Raw genomic sequence first — 20105 nt, forward strand, 5'->3', positions numbered from 1 at the left:
TACAATGGGCGTGTCAATCCCACTGCACTCCAGACTCTCTCCTATCCCTTTCCTTGCATGGAATCCACCGACTCGGTGGTTCGCAGTGAATGCGCTAGGTTGACTGCAATATGCGAGATATGAACCATCCTCCCGCCCTCCTGTTCAATGCTGAAGATGATTGTGCACCCATTCTACTCCTGTCATCCCTTACATCGACGGATTTGCGACATCTTCTCTTGAGCAGCATTGACCTGGTTAAGTTGGACAATATTCACTTCACTCACTCGGGTCCCACTGTCCTTCCACCACTTGTTTCAAATCGTGCATAAAGACCAGGAACCCATTGCGCACAAGACGTTGCATCGTCCACGAAGCCGCACAAGTTGAACGCCCAACCAATCCTCGAGTTTGTGACTTTGATTTGTTATCGGGTTTATCCAGTCGAAACGTGGCTCATTACCAGTCAAGACGAACTACACAGCATTCCAATCTGACGAGAGATTCTCTTCCTCTCGTATTCATAACGGAAACGACCAAAATATTTTAGATATAAACCCTGCGCGCAGTCATCACAAGGCCATACATCAGCTGACGTATTGACGCTCCATCAACGATAAATCCAGCATATACACGATATCGCCTCGATTCTCCGGCCTTTTCTGACTACCATAACACTTGAAGCTCTTTCAAAATGGGTCTCTTCGATAAACTACACTCAAGTAAGTCTATTCATGTCCATTTCAGAGAATCACAAAGACTAACCCACACTTAATGCAGAACTTGAACTTTATCGCCTCGAACAAAAGTACGCGCGCCGCAAGAACCGTACTACATTCTCGACCGGCGCCCAATATGTGGACGGAGAATACGTCTACAACAATTCCGCCGATAGCAGTCCTACCATGTCTGCCACCTCGACGGGAGGATCCGACACCTCTTCGTCAAATAAGCGACAGACCATGCTATGGACGCCTCCAAACTCCAAGAGATCATGGACATGAATATGCCTGGGCCACGACTTAAAATATGATACAAAGTCCCTTCGAAGACGAGTTCACACGCACGCCAATGATGGGCATCTTTTCGTTATTGTTTCCGGTTTGGCACCATTTTTTTATTGCATAGCATTGGCGTTTTTGTGAAGGGGTGGTTGAGACTTGAGATTTGAGTAACTGTCTCGAATCGCGTAGAGATTTATGAGAGGGGCAAATGGAAGGGCAGGCTTTCAAGGGGAAAGCTCAGGCCATGCATGACCGCGAAAGGAGGATGAGAAAGAAAGGAGAGCAATGAGACACCTGCTAGGCGTGCTGTTCGCTACGTGCATACCCTGACCTCTTAATACACGAGGCGTTCACCAGAACCACGATGAAAAAGAAACAAGAAGAAAGTCGAGAAGTCAAACACGATGGCTGCTCTAGCAGAAAAGGAAAGAAAAGAACAGACAGAATTAAACTCCATTGAACACAACATGCATACCTACATCCAGCCTCATGGAGTTTTGATGCCCCCTTCAATAAAAGCGAGCTATAGTATCTCAAACCTACTCACGGGCATTCAAACCCCTGTTGTTATCAATCAACTACCTACGTATCTACAAGACATCCAACACCCACGAGTTGTCCAGACGATACCATCCACATCATAAATCATGTCCACATCCTTGCAGATAATCAAATCCTCAACGCCACTTCCATGCCACCTTGGAAATCGTGACATAAAGTGACAGGCGCCCGCTGCATCTGCACATGCAGAGATTTAGACAGTTGACGTGTGACGCCATACGGGGTGCATATCGCCCCCTGTTCATTCTTAATGGATTGCGGATACTCATAATCGTGTTCATGCTGGAGTGGGGAATGTAGATTCGGTATGACAAGCAAGAACGTAACTGTGAATAGAACTATCTCTTCTTATTCAGTACCTAAGTAGTTACGAGGAGTGAAGTGTTCTCATCCGTACGTCTCTTATGAGCCTGTGTGCGCGCCGTTTGGTAACGTTTGGCGGGAAGTGTCACATGTGAGGCTCAGTGTTGGTTGCTGATTTTAATTTTCAATTTTGGCTTCTCAGCCTCGCGGAACATCATGGTCGTTTCAGTCTGTGAAGGCTACTCATGCACACACAGGTTGGTCGCTATATAGACCGGCCACTAGACCGATGTATCTTCCATTGCACGATGAACATTGTGTCACCTTCGTTGGAGAAAATGTGCTTGTTCTACGCATTGTCAAGCCGAAAGTCAAAGCCAGCCAGTTAATCCATTCCGTACTGCCATAAAGATAACACTGAGAGCTATTTCTCTGTCACAATCGTGGGCCGGCTTGCCATGTTCGCGATCGCTGTATTCCAAATGAGTCCTGATGAAAAGTCTCCTTCGGCACTTCCTTCCCCAGCCAAAGAGCGACCTACTCAGACCGTCGCAGAGGAGCTCGCATCACCGACCTGTCTAGCTGGGATGCAAACGTTTGACCTGTCCCTTGTTGCTTCCTTCATTCGTGATGCACCAGCGATCCCTCATCCAGTCTCAAATCCAACGACACCTCGCCTCGCCTCGCCTCAACTCTTAATTCTAATTTCATCTCTTCCCTTTCTCCTTATCCTTGTCCCGATCTCTACTCCCGCCCGCCCTGGCAATGCCACTGGCGAACTTCCCCAAACCACCCGCCAGACTATGGCCACGCTTATGGGGCGCGACTCTACCGTCGCCACCGATCACCGAGCCAGCCACGCCAGCTGCAACGCCACCCGGAATATTAGCGCCTCCAAACTTTCCTGACGCGCCGGCACCACCACCGATGCCAGGTGCACCGACAAAACTAAGTGGTCTCCCGAGCGCGCTGTTCCGGCCCCCTCCAGCCCCGGTCGACCGCCCTCCTGCATCAGCGGAGCGATTACTCGTGCGAGAATCACGTCCACCACCACCAAGGCCGATCCCGTCGTCGAGTAGACCCCTGGCGCCACTGTTCGAGCCCGCATAGGCGCCGTCGGCGTCTGCGCCACGGAGGAGCCTCTCATTCCGCCGACGCGCTTTTTCTTGCGTCTGCTTGAATTTCTCCATCAGCTCGGGCCATTTCACGTCGCTGGAGGCATTGACGTCTCGAGCGGTGCGTGTCAACCGGCCGGGAACGCTACCTGTCCCGGTTGCACTGGGGAGAGAAGCGCCCGACATGCCTGCCACCACGGAGGGGCGTGCTGATGTGGGCATTGAGGCAGGGGTATGCAGCAAGCCGATAGCTGACACGGAGTTCAGCCGATTCTTCAGGGCGCCGAATGCAGATGATTGCGGGAGGAGCATTAGCAGGCCATAAAGGCATTTGTAGAGGTAGGGGTATCGATCGGGTTCGAGGAGTTGGAGGCGGAGGTCTAGAAAAGCAACTGTTAGGAGATTGACTACACATGATTGGGTCACGGGGTACTTACATGTGAAAACTGGGCTCTCGAGCAGTTGGACCAGCTTATCAATCTGAATAAGCATATTAACGGTCATTTCCAAGTCGGCGAAAATCTGAAGCAGGTTGTACGCCTGTTCGTAAGCCTGAGCAAGGAGGCATAGAGAAAATGTCGCCACTGCATTATAACACCAGGCTCGGAAGAGGGCGACAAAGAACATTTGTCCGTCTTTGCTGTCGAGATTTCGCAATCGTTTTCTCAGCTCAGCCAATTCCGGGGCGGTGATAAGATTATTGTTTAGATTCTGGACCATGATACTGGCAAACTCAATGTCCTCATCTTTCTCGATGCAATCGGCGAGCGTCCTGTAGATCCGCTCGGGCTGGAGGTTGATACATAATTGGCGGATGATCAGGTTTCCTCTGATCTCCAGCAATTTCCTATCCGTGGAGAATAATTGTAACAGGGCCACCATGAAAGAGGTAAAATAGCCATCCTCACTATTCCTCGATATCTGCGACAGCAGTTGCAGATCCCTAGTGACCACCGCTTCTGCAGGGTCGGATAGAGTCTTGAGCAGAGCTGGGAAAGTTCCGTCATTGAAAGCGAGGACCTTCTTTGGGGCTTTACGATGCAGCATTATAAGCCAACTTAGCGCAGCGACACGGGTTTCTTCGTGTTCGTTGAGAAACTGTAGCGTCAGTTCGTTGACCGCGGCTGCATAGTTCAAATCGGCCATTGGTTGTGGTGATGGCGTGGCTGTGGACCGTGGGGTATCTTCTGCCCCTGATTGTTCATACTCAGGCAGTGTCTCCGAAGAGGCTTCACCCGCGGGTAGGGGCAGAGCCGGTAGACTCTTCATGGTGGCACCTGATTGCCTCTTGTCCTGGCTCTCGGCATCTCGTGTCTGTAGAAGACTGAGGCTACTGGCTGGCTGCCCTCTTCTTTCATCAACTTGGACCTCATCTTGAAATGTGACGATGTAATCCATGAGAGATCTATTCACCTTGCTGGCTGTTGTCCGGACTTGTTCAGATTGAGCTGACAGTGCAGGGAGCACTCGAGACAGGAGTCGTGGAACATATTGTAGGATTTCTTCTGGGCTGATTTCGAAGAAGCTGTCAATCCATCGAAGAGCGACAATTCCGATTTCTTCCTCTTTTTGCTTTGACAACCCTTCTAGCCGCAAGCTTGAGGATGACTCCTTTTTGGACGAGACATCGACAAACTTGAGAAGGATGTCGAGGATTTTGGCATGATCAACCTGAACATCTTGTCCTGGAATCCAATCGCCACTGTTCTCGTCTGCCGGATTGACCTCATCATCTTGTGCGGTTCCAGATTCCGAGTCGTCGATTGCATTGTCATTGGAATCACTTCCCCGTGCTGTAGCACTATCTGCCTGACTGCCGGATGCACCTCTGACATTACTGGTCCGACTTCTCCGACTTTCAGCAAGACCTCGTTTGATCTTTGCAATCTTCTTGATCTCGCTGAGAAAACGCTCCAACAATCCTTGTGTTGCCACATAGACATCTCGATTTGGGTCGCCAAGAAACCTGAAAAGGCCTGCAAGGAAAGCTGGGAGATAATGTACTAGCTCCAGGTCTGGAATGGTGTCAAGAAGTGTGAGCCATGAAACCAAAAAGGTTCGAGTAAACGGATTAATGACATGAATCCGTTCCTCGAGCAGTGGAATGAATTTTCCGAGTGAGAATGCTGTGGGAAGTTCAATACTGGACTTCTCAGAGTCTTGGTCTTCCCCCTCAGCATCGTTGAAATTTAGTATCGACACATATGAAGCGGCAGATTCAGAGACGATGTCCTTGATTAGACGATCAAGCAACTCAGCACCGTTCTTGACTGATAATTCAGTATCGGCTGCGAGCTAGAGCATGAAAGTCAGCTCTCAGAGGATTCACAGTCAATGAGTATTTCTGCAACATACCTTACATAGAGTATCAAAGATATCATTGAAAAATACTAGAATCTCACCCTTTGCTACTTTGGCAATATTGTACATGGCTTCACAGGCATAGTATCGTACACGAGCATCCTGATCAGTAAAACACGCGAGAACTGGCGGTACGATCAGCTTCAGGTATCGGGCGACATCCTCCTACAGATCAACAAAGTTAGGGCATGTCCTCTGATAGCCACCGATTGGAGGATGTGACTTACCGAGCCCAAGGCAATCGAGGCAGCCGCCAATCCTATCAAACCTCCATTCCGAGCATGAGGAAGATGAACTGCATATGCATAATCGTGGCACAGTTGTTCGATGGTCTTTTGGATTTTGTCATGGTCCTTAGCTGCTGCAGATTCCCGAATAAACCGTTCAAGCCTTACGTAAGTCAGTCACCAGTAAGTAACGGATTGAGCACCCGATCTTACTCCAAGGCACCCTGTTTGCGTTTGTCATAGAGCTTGTCTGTCAGAAGTCGCTGCACTGAGGGATCCATGGTGTATTGATCAAGTTCAGGGCTGAACTCAACGTCATTATCAAATCAGCGGCAAGACTCGAGGGTGGTGCAGATGAAAGACAGTCGATAATCACGTCATTCATGCATTCGGACACGGACGTTCAGGGATCATACAAAAGGGTGATTAAAGTAGTGATCTATTACACGTCGTGGTGAAGATGATGGGAATGAAACGCGTATCTGTTGAAGGTGAGGTCGCGATCATGTTCAGGGTCCTGCTGGGATGGAGGAGTTAGTGGTTCACTACTTGGTTCTTACTAGTGCGCCGGGCCAACTTTTTAGCACTACGTAGTGACTAGTAAGTAGGCTGAAATCAAGCCGCTTTAACTGGCCCCTCTTATCGAAACGACTGAGGTATTCAGCCTCATCAATTCAACTCCTTTGGGACCGGCGCTCCTTTCCTTGAAGTAAATGCTCCTATATAAGCCTGAATGTACCTGATGAGCTGATGTCGCATTGGCCGAATGATTGACGTGGGCACGTACGCTCCTACAATAACCATGACTCGTGCTGGACATTGACACGTGACAACTTCAAGGAGGAAAGTCAAGCGAGGTTCAACCAATAAATCACCTATGCATCAAAACTTTGTTTTGTCCACCCAACGCCTACTAGGTATTTTCTCTCCGAAGAACAGTTCCAAGCGAATACCGATACAAATTGCATATCATACACAAACAACCCATCAGGGTAGCAGGGTGCTGTAGTCCATCGTGTGGGGCTCTGTTTCCCGTCCAATTGATTGGAGCTTGGTCTTCAAGGTCCTGGTTGCCCTATTCGCTCTCAAGAAGGATACGAAAATTCGCCCCATAACAGCCCGGTGGCCCTTACCCGATTCCTGATCACCCAAAGTATCGCCACTCGGGCATCAAACTTCCGCTTGTCGGAACATATATGCGATCACCAATGTATGTATCGATCTGTACAGCACGTCAATCCGGGAAAAGGCAGATGACCAAAACGTCTGACTGACCACAATGCCCCAGTCAGCAATGAAGCTGGTGTCAATCCTGCTGCTCTCAACCATTTTTCCGAGTTTTCTGCAAGTCTTCGTCGATGTTGATCTTGGTCGATTTGTATCGACCACTGAGTCCACGGATCGTTTTGGATGGATGATTTTGCATACTGATCTAGACATGCTGAAACCCGCTTCTCACGTCCTTTCAATCCGTTAGCCACAGGTGCTCAATGCGTCTGTAACTCACGATTTTCTGAACAGACCTTGACACCGCTTGAATTGGTTCATCTCGAAATCAAAATCTATCTTGATTGGAAGACTTTTTTAGTATTGAAGCCCAATAATGCCGATTGATCCAGCCTTTTTGAGCAGGAAGCCTTGATCAGAAGCGAGCTGGTGCTGGTGGAATTATCGCAAGGTACTGTTTCCCCGAGAGAACTGAAGCTTTACAGGACAGAGAAAGGACAACGCGGGTCGTTACTGCATTTTAACATCTTCACTAGTCATGATTGACAGACGGAGTCTGGTGACTCAAAATTTTTAAGGACAAGATTCGAACATCAGCTTGCCTGGAACATGCGTGAGTGGAATCCGAGCTTCAAACGGATCGGCTACGTCCGATTGATTGGACTTTGTAGGCTGGAAACGAAAATTAAACCGAGAGGGAAGATGCAACTCGATCCGTCCCACACGCTCCAGGGATACTTTGGGGCATACATTTCACAGTCATGCAGGGTACAAAAGCCATCCACTGACGTGGCATTATGGATGGTGGCAGTCAGAGCATTCGGTACAAGGTACTTTCGGCGTCCCATCTCGGGCGCAAACCAGCAACGAATTGATCATTTTCTGTCTGATATTATGGGGAAATTACGAAGCATGCTAGCTTCGATGGATTCTACAGCCAAGCGCAGGTGTACTCTGACGGGAATCTGGTTACGATTCACTATCGTGCTACTTTGCAACCCTCTCAGGGCTTCGCTCAACCCGGGGTTCATCTCTTACACGCTAGAGAATGGTCGAGAATAAAACTACAATCGCATATCTCGATCAGAATCAAATTCGCAAGGCACAAAGGCCCGGCTTCTGGCCAGGTCGAGATCAAGAGATCACCCATCGCCCTCAGACTCTGGTCTGGGCCTGGAATCTGAGATGAGAGATGGTGGGGTGCCTGGCCAGTAACTGGCGATGCAACTCCATGATGGGTTTCTTGATTTACCGATGCGGTCCGAATTCAAAATGCTGTTTCCAAGAGGTTTTGCGCGCGCGCCCGGGTTTGCATACTGTGGAATGCCAGACGCAATTGAGGATATGATTCATCTTTGAAACTTCCAATGAAAGGGAACTCACGAGGGCAATGAGGATCCCAAACCCACTTTTCTTTTCGATCTCCCAATTCAGACATTCCTTCTCCTGCTGATCCTTTCCCTTCCCTTTTTATCCCATCCCATGCTATGACGCCTTCGCCTTCCACATCGACACTCGCATCTCAAAGCTCACACCTGACTCTCCTCTATCCCCTCGCCTCTTGAGAAGCGAACATCGTATCGTTGACGCGTCGGCCGTCAATTAGCCTGAAAGACCCAAACGTCAGCCAAGCAGGTAACCTTCTCTCCCGACATGATGCCGACTTTTGAAGGAGAAAGTACCGCTTAACTTAGAACAAGCCACCCCGCCCGTGCATTCCCGATTCTCCGCCTGCACAGTATTTTCTCCCTACAGTACCCTGACCCTCCGCACCCCGTACTCTAACCAATCAACCGAAACACCATGCCACTCTGAGTATAGCGTAGCCGAGACAACGAGAAGACTGCTCATCTTTCATTGGATTGAAGAGTACTACAGTACTATCCCACTCACCCACGACCCAGCAAGAATCGGGATATTACCGCCCTCCTACCTAAACACATGCCTCTGTATACGGACGAACCTATAAGGACCACCTAACTACACACTACTGACCCAGCATACAATTTCACTCGCTTCAGGTAAGCAATAAACACGTCACGTCATAGCCGTAGACTAGGTACATACCGTACATACCTTAGGTAAGTAGCCAGGTCTCGCGACTCACCAATATCCCAAATCCATCACGCATCGTGATGCCAAAGGCAAGGATGAACAGGTGCAAAGATGATAGCATGATGCAATCAATCAATCAATCAATGCAAACGGACGGACGTGTGGTTCTCGGCCCGCTCGCTCGCTTCCCTCCCTCCCTGCACAGACACCCACTGTAGACACCAGCACCCCGCGGCCCGCGCCCTTGGGTACTTCACGCTCAGGGCGCTTGCGATACGAGACACAAGGACGCAGTGAAGAAAGGATACGCGGGTCCCAGTATCATCACTATGACTGAGCAATATTCAAGGTTAGGTTCTTTTCTATTCTCTCGAAGACACAAGACGATCGCTGTCCGCGATCACGACTTCAGATACGGCTTATTTACTCAGGATGATGGACCCAATAATGTACGTCGGATGAGGCTGTCACGCGATGGATACCTAGTGATAGGCGACGGTCGTCTCGCAAGGGTGTGAGGGGAGGAAGGACCGGGAATACGAAGACGAGAACAAGAAGCGAGGAACGAGGCAGATTCGGAGATCGGATTTTAATCAGGTGGTTGTATCGTGAAGCGTGATCTACCTAGTGGGACCTTTGGCCTTGTAGGTAATCATGCTTTTGTTTTGCGGCATCATTCGACTCCTAGTCGGAAAAGGTCTGCTGACTACTACTGATTTAACCAACTTCATGCCTAGGGTACATCAGGTGCATCTCAGGGGGAGGTTCTCCACAGGGGGCCGGACCGTTTCGAGTGTCCATTCATGCTTTCTCAGACGATCCGGAATTGGAGTGGCCTGTTTCCAGTCTGCTGCGCTGTCAGGGCGCAGTTCTGTACAAATCGAAACCCCTAGAATGCTGGACAACCGGCACCTCTAGTCAACGCGAGAGAGTTCGAAAGGGTGCCTCAGGCTTGGATAGGGTGTTCTAGGCATGCATGTAATGACAATATATAGGCTCGGTATTCGAAGGAAGTCGTAAACATGCCAAAGAGGCCATAAAGATTCGTGAATCTAGAGTCGTGAAATCATCTCTGACATGCACATTGTGCCTTTGTGTGATGGTGAAATCGGGCCACTTCAAAGAGATGATCGTCATTATACTGGAATACTTGTCCCCTAGACTGCTCCAGGAGTGGGAGGTAGGCCAGTGATGATCTCAGTCAGTTTCACGAAACAAAATGGCTTTGTCAAGAAATGATCCATGCCGGATTCGAGGGCTTCGTTGCGAGCGGTCGCAGATGCCAATCCAGTTAAAGCGACAACGGGTACTCGACGCAACGAATGGTTCGCTTCGTATTTTCGCAAGAGGTAGGTGGCAGTCATCCCGTCCAGTACAGGCATACTCACGTCTGATCATGGTTAATCAGATGGTTGGCAAATGTGGATAGCTTTGCAAACGATTCTACTTACCCATCAATACACACTTGAAAGCCCCATTGGCGGCTTTGAAAATATCAACTGCTTCCTGACCATTGGAAGCTTGTACTGGTGTAAAACCTTTGTTCTTGATGAAAGTCGTGAGAAGCTGTAGACTGTGAGTGAACAAGATGGTATGCTGTGTTTTCAGGTACTTACCTTTAAATTCAGCGGATTGTCGTCCACACATAGAACCGAATCGTTAATTGGTGGCGACACAACCACTTCCTGAGGTGTTTCAGGAGTACTGGCGATCGAAATAGGAGTGAGTGTCCGTGGTGTACCAGTCGAAATATCTTGAAAGGGAAGTGATTCAGGTGTCGATGCAGGCGTGGGAACAGGCTCAATGGTACCTCCCGCCTGCTGCGAGCTTCTGCTACTTAGGAGGCTAGATCTCTCAAGGCATCGATGTAGAACTTTGGAAAGCTTTCGTGGACCAAGTCTAAAAATGCATGGATGAGCTTCAAAAGCAATTTGTAGTTTTTGTGTCAGTGGGGGAAAACTTACGGTTGATGCGTAATTTCAACGACAAAATCCTTGTTTTGTATTCGCGCGTCGTCACGCAGAGCGGCCATTTCCAACGCATCATGGGAAATAATCAACATTGGAGGGACAATCGAGGCTTGAGCTTGTGCTTGTGATCTGACTGATTGGATAAGGCCAAATGATGGCTCCAAGCAGATAATCAGGTCTGCTGCATCTGGAGACCATGATGATTCAACAGTACTCTCCACTCCATACCAACGTTTTAAATCAGAAAGTAGAATTCTACTGAATTCACCCTCCGCTGTCAAGAGGCTTTCTGGATTGTCTTTTGAGGCTTTCGAGGCGGTGTCTTCTAGGATAGCCACGCGAACATTAGCAAGAGATTTCGATAAAGCTTGCGGGTGCTGTTCATCCACATCGGTAGGGTGATGCTTCCCACGGCGGGTATTGACACAGACGGTCATGTTCGTCCCTAAGCCTCTTGTGCTGGTAACATCTACATAGCCACCCAGTGACTTGACGATTTGATCCACTATGCTGAGGCCCAAACCAGTACCAGATGATAAAGAGTCTTCTTGAGAGAAGGGTTTGAAGAGCTTGTTTTGCAAGAACTCGTTCGACATACCAATCCCGGAGTCATTTACCGTCAGAATGATGGAGACTGTGTCGTGCCCCTTTTCATCGGATTCGAGCTTTTCATCGTTAAAATCAGAGACCTGAAGGGAAACAGTGATGAGTCCTTCATCGGTGTACTTCAATGCATTGCCAACAAGATTCATGACAATTCTTCTCCAAGCACCAGGCTGTATCTCGACATTATTAATACCATTGATAGACTGAAAGTCCAAGGCTAGCCGAACGCGCCCTCGCTGATAAACCGACCGACGACTATGGGCGAGCCCTTGCGGCTGCGATTTTTGTATTGGGAGACCAATCGGGGTTGCATCATCTGATTGTAAAAAGCTGTGCTGATAGGAAAAACCAGTAAACACGGCCTCCACAACCTCTTCAATCAGTTGGCACAAGTCAACACTGGTCGTCAAGCTGGATCGACTGATGTCATCCTTGCTCAGCGCACTTGAGACCTTGTTATTCTCGGCATTTGCTTTAACAGAGAAGTTTGTCTTTGTGTTTGTGAAGCTGTTGATTTTTGTGAAGTCCATCTGCAAGTGTGCGCAAGTAACATTGTCAGCACAAATACAAGACGCTAGGATAAACGGATAGAACTATGTGTCGGGAGGAGTGGGTTGTATCAATCAACTTACGACGTGTTCGAGGGTATCAAGTAAAGTACGTCCAGAACTTGTTATGGAGTCCACCATCTCTAACTGAAAGCGATTGAGCTTGCTATCGTAAAGAAAATTGGCTGCGCCGAGAACGCCGTGCAATGGTGACCGAAGTTCGTGAGATATTGAAGCAACGAAAGATGTCTTGGCTTCATCTGCATCCAGAGTATCGAGATGTGATAAAGCATTCGTGATGTTGTTGCAAAATATCCTCAAAAAGTGGAGATCACCGTCCAGAGCAGGATCACGTTTGGGCTCTATAATCCAACATACGCAGAAAGCGAACCATCGTTCCCGGTTGTGATCCCACAGCGGTAGACAAACAAATGTACGCGCTTGGGGATGAATCTTTAGGAGAGAGTTGACTTGAGATGCTCGCTGCTTTGAACGCCCAGAACCATGCAGTCCAGGAGTTGTTGAGTTTATGGGCTGTACAGATGGGTCTGGTCCTTCGCCCGAGCTTGAGGTATCGCCAGGAAAGGTATTACCAGACCGGTCAAGGATATAAACGCGGCCGCGGGGTTGAGTGCCCATGAGTTTCTGTAAATCACGAAGACGAAAGCGTGGAAAGCGCATCTGATCGCTAATTCGTGTTTGCTCATCAGTTTTACTGAGAGAGAATCCTAAAATCGGACTCAGCCCATCTAGGTTGGTCTCCTCATTGCCTGAAAGATCCTCGGATGAGCTCTCTGCGTCTGGAGTAGTTGTGGGCAGCGCCGACCGACTCCTGTCCGAGGCGGTACTTGATGATGAGCAATGTCGAGATCTGTGGCTCCCAGCATTGGATGCTTGGTACTGCCGTCGAGAAGACTTTCCAGTACTAGACACGGAAGAGATGTAGAAAAAGGCTGTCCCATCATATCCACCTGCTTCTCTGATGATATTGGAAGCCCTTGAAAACATGGTTTTGCAACCACTGGGAAGAGCCATTTCCCACATTGACAAGGAGCGAGTAGAACTAGTATCACTGCCTCTGCTGATGAGGTGAAGGGACTCTGCGTTGACCGGCACTCTCTGAGAACGAGTCCCGTCTATTGCGGCAGTCGTAGTGGGAACGTCATCTTGAGAACGGGGCATCGATGATAGGCCTCGAACGAACGATTCTAGGCCAATAACCAGGCGGTCTCTTCGTTGAAATTCGGCCTGTACCCGGACATTTTCGAGGTGCGTCATGATGGTCTGAGACATGTCAAGCATGAATGATTTGCTTAACTCAGTGAGATCCTGTCGCGGTTTCTGTAGGTGGCGCATTAGTGTAGATCAGAATGGCATCTTAGTCAAACTCACGTTATCCAAAACACAGAAAGCGCCGATGATCGTGCCGTCGACGCTGCGCAGGGGTGCACCAGCGAAAAAGCGCAATTGTGGACCATCCGTCACATAGCGACGAGTGCAGTAGCGTGAATCATCTCGTAAGTCGGGAATAATGACGAGCTCCTGGTTGTGTTTAATCCTGGAGATGTCTTCTTCGGAATTGGTAGCAGATCTGATTGGATCGCAGGTCAATACGACTTCGCATATCCCTTGCTTTCTTGGGATCATCACACTACCAAGCCACAGACCATCACCAAGATCATGTCGATCATCGGACTGGGAGGAAAGCGACTGGGTTGACTCGGCCAGGACATGCTGACTAGTGGAGTCGATGAGCGAGATCAAAGCTCGCGATGTGTTGAGGCGTAAAGCGCCTAGCTGAGCAAAGGCAGTGAGGGCAGAATCGTTTGAAGACTTGGGAACGAAAGAAATGGTGGCGTTTGGATTGTCAACGGTAATATCTATGCCTTGTTCGAGTCGAGGGAGGGCTTGAGTGATAGCTGTATACCTTGTAAGGCGAAGCGAGTCAATTCGATGTTCCTTTGATCGCTGAAGGATAGAGAATAACATTTACCTAGCGATGACTCGCTCTCTAAACAAGTCGAGTGATTTCGACTGTGGTGGAGGGGTACGTGCCATACCAGTGGGAATGTGTTTTGTACTATCGGGCGATCAATGGCCACCAGCAGGACTCTAGTTCGTTGACCAGCACGATTTTGCACATGCCATAGTCCTCAGCGAGCAAGATGCGTTGGGCGACATGAACACGAAAGAATAATACCCAGGAGTTTAGAATGAGGATAAGGATAAGAATGATCAATTCAAGGAGTTTGTCTGGTCTTCGAGTGGAATCTAGTTCATTGGGGGTGGATCTAGCTACAATCAGCACGAATTAGAGATGGAATCGCTCGCTGAGCTGGGTCGTCCACCCAGAATAATAATGGAAGGCTCGATCTAGGCCTTGAATGGTCCTTGAACTGGCAGGGATCGAATTTTCAGAGTTTTGGTGATGATGTAGCGAATCTGGGAATTAGCGGCCACCTACGTCGTGCCTCACAGTGCAAAAAGTGGTCGTGCGTGGCGGTGGACTGAGACCACCAGGATAATGCAGGGTCAAAAGGCCCACGGAATGAATAATGATGGGCTCGGATGGATGAAAATTGAAACAGGGCCCCAAGGTCAGCATGCGATTCTTCCAAATCCCATCAAGACCCTTCCAAGATTGTTATTAATCGACTCTTATTTGGATTCTTGTGGCAATAGTACCTACCTACCTACCTACCTCCTAGGCACCTTTACCTACGACCGCTACCTAGGTCGGTATGATACGGACTATCTCAGCACCCATTCAGTACCTAGGTACCTATCAATTTAGGCATTCCTAGGTGCCGGTACATGTAAAGGGGGTGCCAGTGGCGAACAACAGTACTTTGCACTAATTCCACCATGCTTCCGAATCAGGTAGTTTTGCCGACTGACATGGATCACGTGATATTAAATCCACGTGACTCTAACTAGGACTGCCATCCGAATGTGGGGAGCCCAAGAAGGAAGCCCCATCATCCATGTCCCACTCTCTGCCAGTCTCGGTCGTAGTTCTATCACCATCATTACCTCTGCTCTCTAGCACCTCTCGGAAGCTGGCACAATCAACCCATCTCACTGGGTCCCATCCGTGGTTTTTCTGGTTTCGTCTAAATGTCCGCCTAGGGAGTTCCTTGCAGGAGCTCAACAATGTTTTGGGATGCGCCTCATTCGGTTCCTGGCTACTCGCACTCGGCTCAACAAAATATCTCTTTCCTTCTCACCTCCAAACACACGTCGACCATCTCCTGTCCCTAGTACTTTTCAGACCTCGAACATAGTATCTCTTTCGTTTTCTCGAATGGCGTCTACACTACCCTCCTCTCCCATCTTCGAGGCCATTGCCAGACATGATCCTCGGTCTCCTGCAATCATACACAGTACTTCTGACCGCACATTTTGCTACGGAAGTCTGCTACACGATGTTGCCGCTGCCAAAGACAATTTGACTGCTTTGGCACGGGGAAAGTCGTTGGTTGGCGAGAGGATAGCTTTCCTGGCTGAAAATGGTTATGATTATGTAGGTGCGCGATACTCAACACCTCCAACTTCTCAACTAGTCCTTTAACTCGATAGAACAGTCACTTTTCTCTCGATTTTATCTCATGACGCCATAGCCCTTCCGTTAGCACCAACTCATCCCAATTCCGAACTACGCTACATCCTTGAGAACAGCGGAGCTTTATTCTTCCTAGCCACGGAGAAATTCCGTGAAAAGGCTCAAGACGTGGTCAAGGAGGGTCTTGATCATGTCCCTAACCTGGAAATACTCTCCAAGATTGAGACCGGCGCAGTCTCCGCCGAGAATGTGAAATTTAGCTCGACTCGGGTCGAGAAAGGAGGCTTTATGCTTTACACGTCCGGGACCACAAACAGGCCGAAGGGTGTGGTACTCTCGATACCTACCATTACGGCTCAAGCAAGATCTTTGATCCAAGCCTGGAGATACACTCCGTCAGACCTACTCCTACATGTCCTTCCCTTACATCACATTCACGGCACTATCAACGCCCTGTTCACACCGCTTCTCGCAGGTTCAGCTGTCGAGTTTGCCTACCCGTTTAACGCAGACACAGTATGGAAACGCTTGGCCAGTCCTTTTCTACAGAGCTCGTCTCCCTCGAAACGACCCATTACCTTTTTGACAGTTGTACCTACTATTTACAATCGGCTTTTGACCTCACATCCCAATCTCGATCAAGATATGCAAGTGGCGACTCGTACAGCTATTACGCCTCAGTATATGCGCTTGAATATATCTGGATCTGCTGCGTTGCCAACTCCCACCAAATCTGCTTGGACCGAACTAAGTGGCGGAAACGTCCTTCTAGAGCGCTACGGTATGACTGAGGTGGGCATGGCGTTATCATGTGGCCTAGCCTACGAGGATCGTGTTGACGGTAGTGTCGGCTGGCCTCTACCCTCAGTCGAGGCTCGACTTGTCGACACGGAAACTGGTGAGGTTATCCAACCGGGTCAAGAAATTGATCAAAAGGGGGAGCCACGTGCAGGAGAAATTCAGTTACGTGGTCCTACCATTTTCACCGAATATTTCCGTAATCCGAAGGCTACAGCCGAAGAGTTTGTAGCTGCAGATGACGGGCAAGGAAAATGGTTCAAGACTGGAGATGTGGCAATCCGCCAAGTGGTCCCAGGTGCGGGAAAGAGTGGCCAGTCATGGGCACAGGGACCGATGTACTTTATCCGTGGACGTCAGTCAGTCGATATTATCAAAACCGGAGGCGAGAAAGTTTCGGCTTTAGAGATCGAACGAGAACTTCTATCCTTGCCTGAAGTTGCCGAAGCCGCAGTGGTGGGCATCGCCAACGAGCAATGGGGTCAAAAAGTCGCCGCCGTGATCGTCCTGACGCCCAAGGGATTGACGGCAGGTAAAGGCGGCAAGCCATGGAGCGTAATGGATATGAGGCGTGCGTTGAAAGACAAACTTGCCAATTACAAAATTCCCCAGGAGTTGAAGGTCGTGGAAACAATCCCCAAAAACGCAATGGGCAAAATCAACAAAAAGACCCTGGTGAAGGATGTTTTCGAGAAAGAGAAACCTGTTACAAACGGTGTATCTAATGGAGTCACCAACGGAGTTCATCACACCCCGTCCACCAACGGACTCACGAATGGTGCATAAATAACAATGCGGTATGTCCGAGGCGATTCCCCGCGATGAGAAGTCACAAAGAACGGCTTGCGAAAACACCAGAGACACGGGCCTTCGAGTCGCTACTTTGGAGACAGCATTTATACAGAGCTGACTCTTACCATGCTACTCCCTTCTTGTACATTTACACTGAAAGTGGTTCCACTGCAGCAAGCGGTGCTCAATGCCCCACCGAGCACAAGTCAATCATGTGCGTGAAGTGTATCCAAGGTCCGTCGGTGATGCACTGGCTGGCTGGACGACATGTCCTGACATGGCCAGTCTATGTTAGTAGATTTAGTCTGTCGAGATATATGCACCAGAGGTGGATATCGCCAGAGAGGCCTTTAGGATGCCATGCATAATATGTATATACCCAGGTAATTATATATACTTTGCACATACAACGAAAAAGGGTCAGATATCTCAATCCCTCGTTCTCGAATCGTGAGCGTTCACCTCGAAAGTAGATCCACATATAGATATATTGCTCCGAAGCAGAAAACAACAACAACAATCAAGTTCGTCAGAATTAACCGCCGAGATTCATTTTCATTCTCTTTCACTACTCCTCCTCCCCCTCCTCCTTATTCAACGCACTTGGGCCGCTTGCCAACTAACTAGTCGACAGACGGACGTTCAAGTGTCCCCCCTCTTTGAGTAAAACGATCCGTCCCTCTCCTCGATTTACACAATGATCATTCCTCAAGACCGATCGAGAATTGAATTACGTGATGGATGCCTCGCTCTGTCCGTATAGAGTCGTTGGTCCTCTCTATATATAATAAAGGAGCCTTGTTCCTCATCTCTCGTCTTCGCCCGCTCCCATCGAGTTTCATTCCGCATCACATCATTCGGTGCACATGATAACATTCTAGCCTCTTAGACCGTCTCTTCCCGAGTCGGCTGACCTGGTCGGTTGGCATTGTGTGTGCTCTTCTAGGCGCGTACATAGACATATATATCTCTCTATAGACATATAGGATAGTGAATGAGGTTGAGATTCCGTCTTCGATATAAAAGAGGGTGATAACCAGTCTCGTCGCGTCACCTTCTCAATCGGTGCCGTGTGGCGGCCGATTCGGGCTGGTCGTGAAAGTCTATGTTAGACGAGACTAGTTGGGTCGATCGGAGAGTGTGAGGCAGATGCCATGTCCATGATAATGGTGGTGGGTACACAGTAGCCGGGTCACTGGTTGGTTTCGTCTCCCGATACCCTACCTCGTTCCCCTGTGGGTGGGTTGGGGGGTTGTGATCTAAAGGTTCGGATATGGTGCAAGGGCATATTCTTGGTAGTACACCTTCCTCGTCTCAGGTATTGCGTAGTTGTTGTTGTTGGTCAGAGGGGAGTTCGGAGACCATGCTGAAGCGATCTGAGGTATTGGACGATCCTACCGATTGCTGGGCTATTTCATTCGGATTGTTGTATTTATATTGCTGCTGTTGCTGCTGGTATTGCTGTGGTTGAGCGTGAGAAAGAGGAAGCTCGGAGATCATGCTTGACCTGTCAGAATAGGTGGCACTGTTGTGATGTCCACTGGGTGATCCTCGAGGAGTGGCATTGTCAGAACCGCCGGACAGTTCCGAAACCATGCTCATGCGATAGTCCGACTGTGGAGGCGTGGGTTGGCCCGGTGTCCCCGACAGGTGATGCCCTGTGTGATAGGTTGAGCCAGGAAGTTCGGCGACGAATTGCTTGGGCGCAGTGAGTCCTGCGTGTTGGTAATTTTGCTGCATTTGTTGCTGCTGCACTCCTGATATTTGACTGTAGTAACCCGTCCGTGGATCGTGACCCTGGTATTGTGGCAGGGTGGAGGTGCTCATTGGCCTTCCATTTTGCAGGTAGCCAGACTTCTCATCTATCTGACTTCGATATGCAGGATGGTTGGCCATGTTTTGCCAACCACCGTGGTCCTGTTGTGGGGACAGCATTTGAGGGGAGAGTGGACGTTGATAATCGTTATTGAGCAGTGAGGATTTGGCCATGTGTGAGCCAGGTTGAAATCGAGTGTTTTGAGGGCCGGGACTGGTGGGATATGCGGACGTTGCTTGTACATGCTCTTCCACCATTTCGGCCTTCTTAAGGATTCGTTCCACCAGTACTTTGTGGGCATTATCAAGATTCTTTCTAACAAACGAAGATAACATCCGGTTACACCTCATATCACCATCTTCGCGAATATAAAGTCCTTGACGAGGAGTTTCGACACCTAGTTCTCGAGCCTCGGGTGGCTCTCCCGGTAATGTGCCACCGATTGACCACTTCTCCCGAATATCCAGGCCCAATGGGGCGTAGATGTGTGTTTGCAATCCGTTGGGAGTATCATGAAAACATGCCTTGTAGCTGACTTTTCCCTTTGCGACGCCATAATTGATCTTGTCCGTCAGCTCTTGCCAAACACAACCTAAGAATTCGTCCGCTGGTGCATCTCTAGGGGTCTTGATGGGATGATGTTCAATGACCAAGGGATTCAATTCGATCATTTCGTCATGGTTGTGAAGCATGGCGACCGCGACCTCGCGCGATACCTGAGGCGGCAGAGGGGTAATATTGGTGAAGAGCGTCCGTTTCGGCATGGCTGCGATTAATTATGGAGTATGTGGGTTGATGGTCTTCTCGCTCGACGAGCTTTTGATGATGTTGTGAAGCTGTCTTGAAGACGCTGGAACCACGTCGGAGCGAAATCAATTCAGATGTATCTGTAGGAAAGATGCCAGGAAAAAGGCAAAATGGCGACCCCAGACAAGAGACACCAGACACCAACCGCATAGGGCTGTGACAGTGACAGAACGCGCAGACCCAGTGGCATCGACTCAGCCCGGACTCAGCTTCAAGCCAGGCTCCTGGCGCGCGGTGCCTGGAACACAACCTGCACTAATACTCGTAAACCGCCACCTCGTTACTGTAACAGCGATGCCGATCCGAGAGAGTCAATCCATTGAGCGAAGACCGCTCTTGGTATTGGGTAGTAGGGGCCTATAGGGCTTCTGTTC

General features: G+C 49.2%; 5 protein-coding genes across 5 annotated transcripts; 2 read left to right on the forward strand and 3 right to left on the reverse strand.

The window, feature by feature from the left end:
* Positions 1 to 673: 673 nt before the first annotated feature.
* Positions 674 to 983, forward strand: LTR84_000109 (uncharacterized protein; the record flags this gene model as incomplete). The annotated part of the gene is made up of 2 exons (XM_064843740.1): positions 674 to 701; positions 760 to 983. The coding sequence occupies 2 exons, from the start codon at positions 674 to 676 to the stop codon at positions 981 to 983; spliced, it is 252 nt and encodes an 83-aa protein (XP_064711600.1).
* A 1571-nt stretch (positions 984 to 2554) lies between these two features.
* Positions 2555 to 5831, reverse strand: LTR84_000110 (uncharacterized protein; the record flags this gene model as incomplete). The annotated part of the gene is made up of 5 exons (XM_064843741.1): positions 2555 to 3342; positions 3400 to 5257; positions 5318 to 5488; positions 5551 to 5713; positions 5764 to 5831. The coding sequence occupies 5 exons, from the start codon at positions 5829 to 5831 to the stop codon at positions 2555 to 2557; spliced, it is 3048 nt and encodes a 1015-aa protein (XP_064711601.1).
* A 4158-nt stretch (positions 5832 to 9989) lies between these two features.
* LTR84_000111 (uncharacterized protein) lies at positions 9990 to 14014 on the reverse strand (the record flags this gene model as incomplete). Its single annotated transcript, XM_064843742.1, has 7 exons — positions 9990 to 10222; positions 10284 to 10398; positions 10449 to 10731; positions 10797 to 11938; positions 12041 to 13297; positions 13349 to 13875; positions 14008 to 14014. 7 exons carry the CDS (start codon positions 14012 to 14014, stop codon positions 9990 to 9992), a joined length of 3564 nt encoding a protein of 1187 aa, XP_064711602.1.
* A 1246-nt stretch (positions 14015 to 15260) lies between these two features.
* On the forward strand, positions 15261 to 17102 carry LTR84_000112 (uncharacterized protein; the record flags this gene model as incomplete). Its single annotated transcript, XM_064843743.1, has 2 exons — positions 15261 to 15483; positions 15541 to 17102. The coding sequence occupies 2 exons, from the start codon at positions 15261 to 15263 to the stop codon at positions 17100 to 17102; spliced, it is 1785 nt and encodes a 594-aa protein (XP_064711603.1).
* A 1320-nt stretch (positions 17103 to 18422) lies between these two features.
* LTR84_000113 (uncharacterized protein) lies at positions 18423 to 19688 on the reverse strand (the record flags this gene model as incomplete). The annotated part of the gene is made up of 1 exon (XM_064843744.1): positions 18423 to 19688. The coding sequence occupies one exon, from the start codon at positions 19686 to 19688 to the stop codon at positions 18423 to 18425; it is 1266 nt and encodes a 421-aa protein (XP_064711604.1).
* Positions 19689 to 20105: the final 417 nt, after the last annotated feature.

Source organism: Exophiala bonariae (assembly GCF_035927105.1).
Source record: "Exophiala bonariae strain CCFEE 5792 chromosome Unknown scaffold_1, whole genome shotgun sequence".
Lineage (NCBI taxonomy): Eukaryota > Fungi > Ascomycota > Eurotiomycetes > Chaetothyriales > Herpotrichiellaceae > Exophiala > Exophiala bonariae.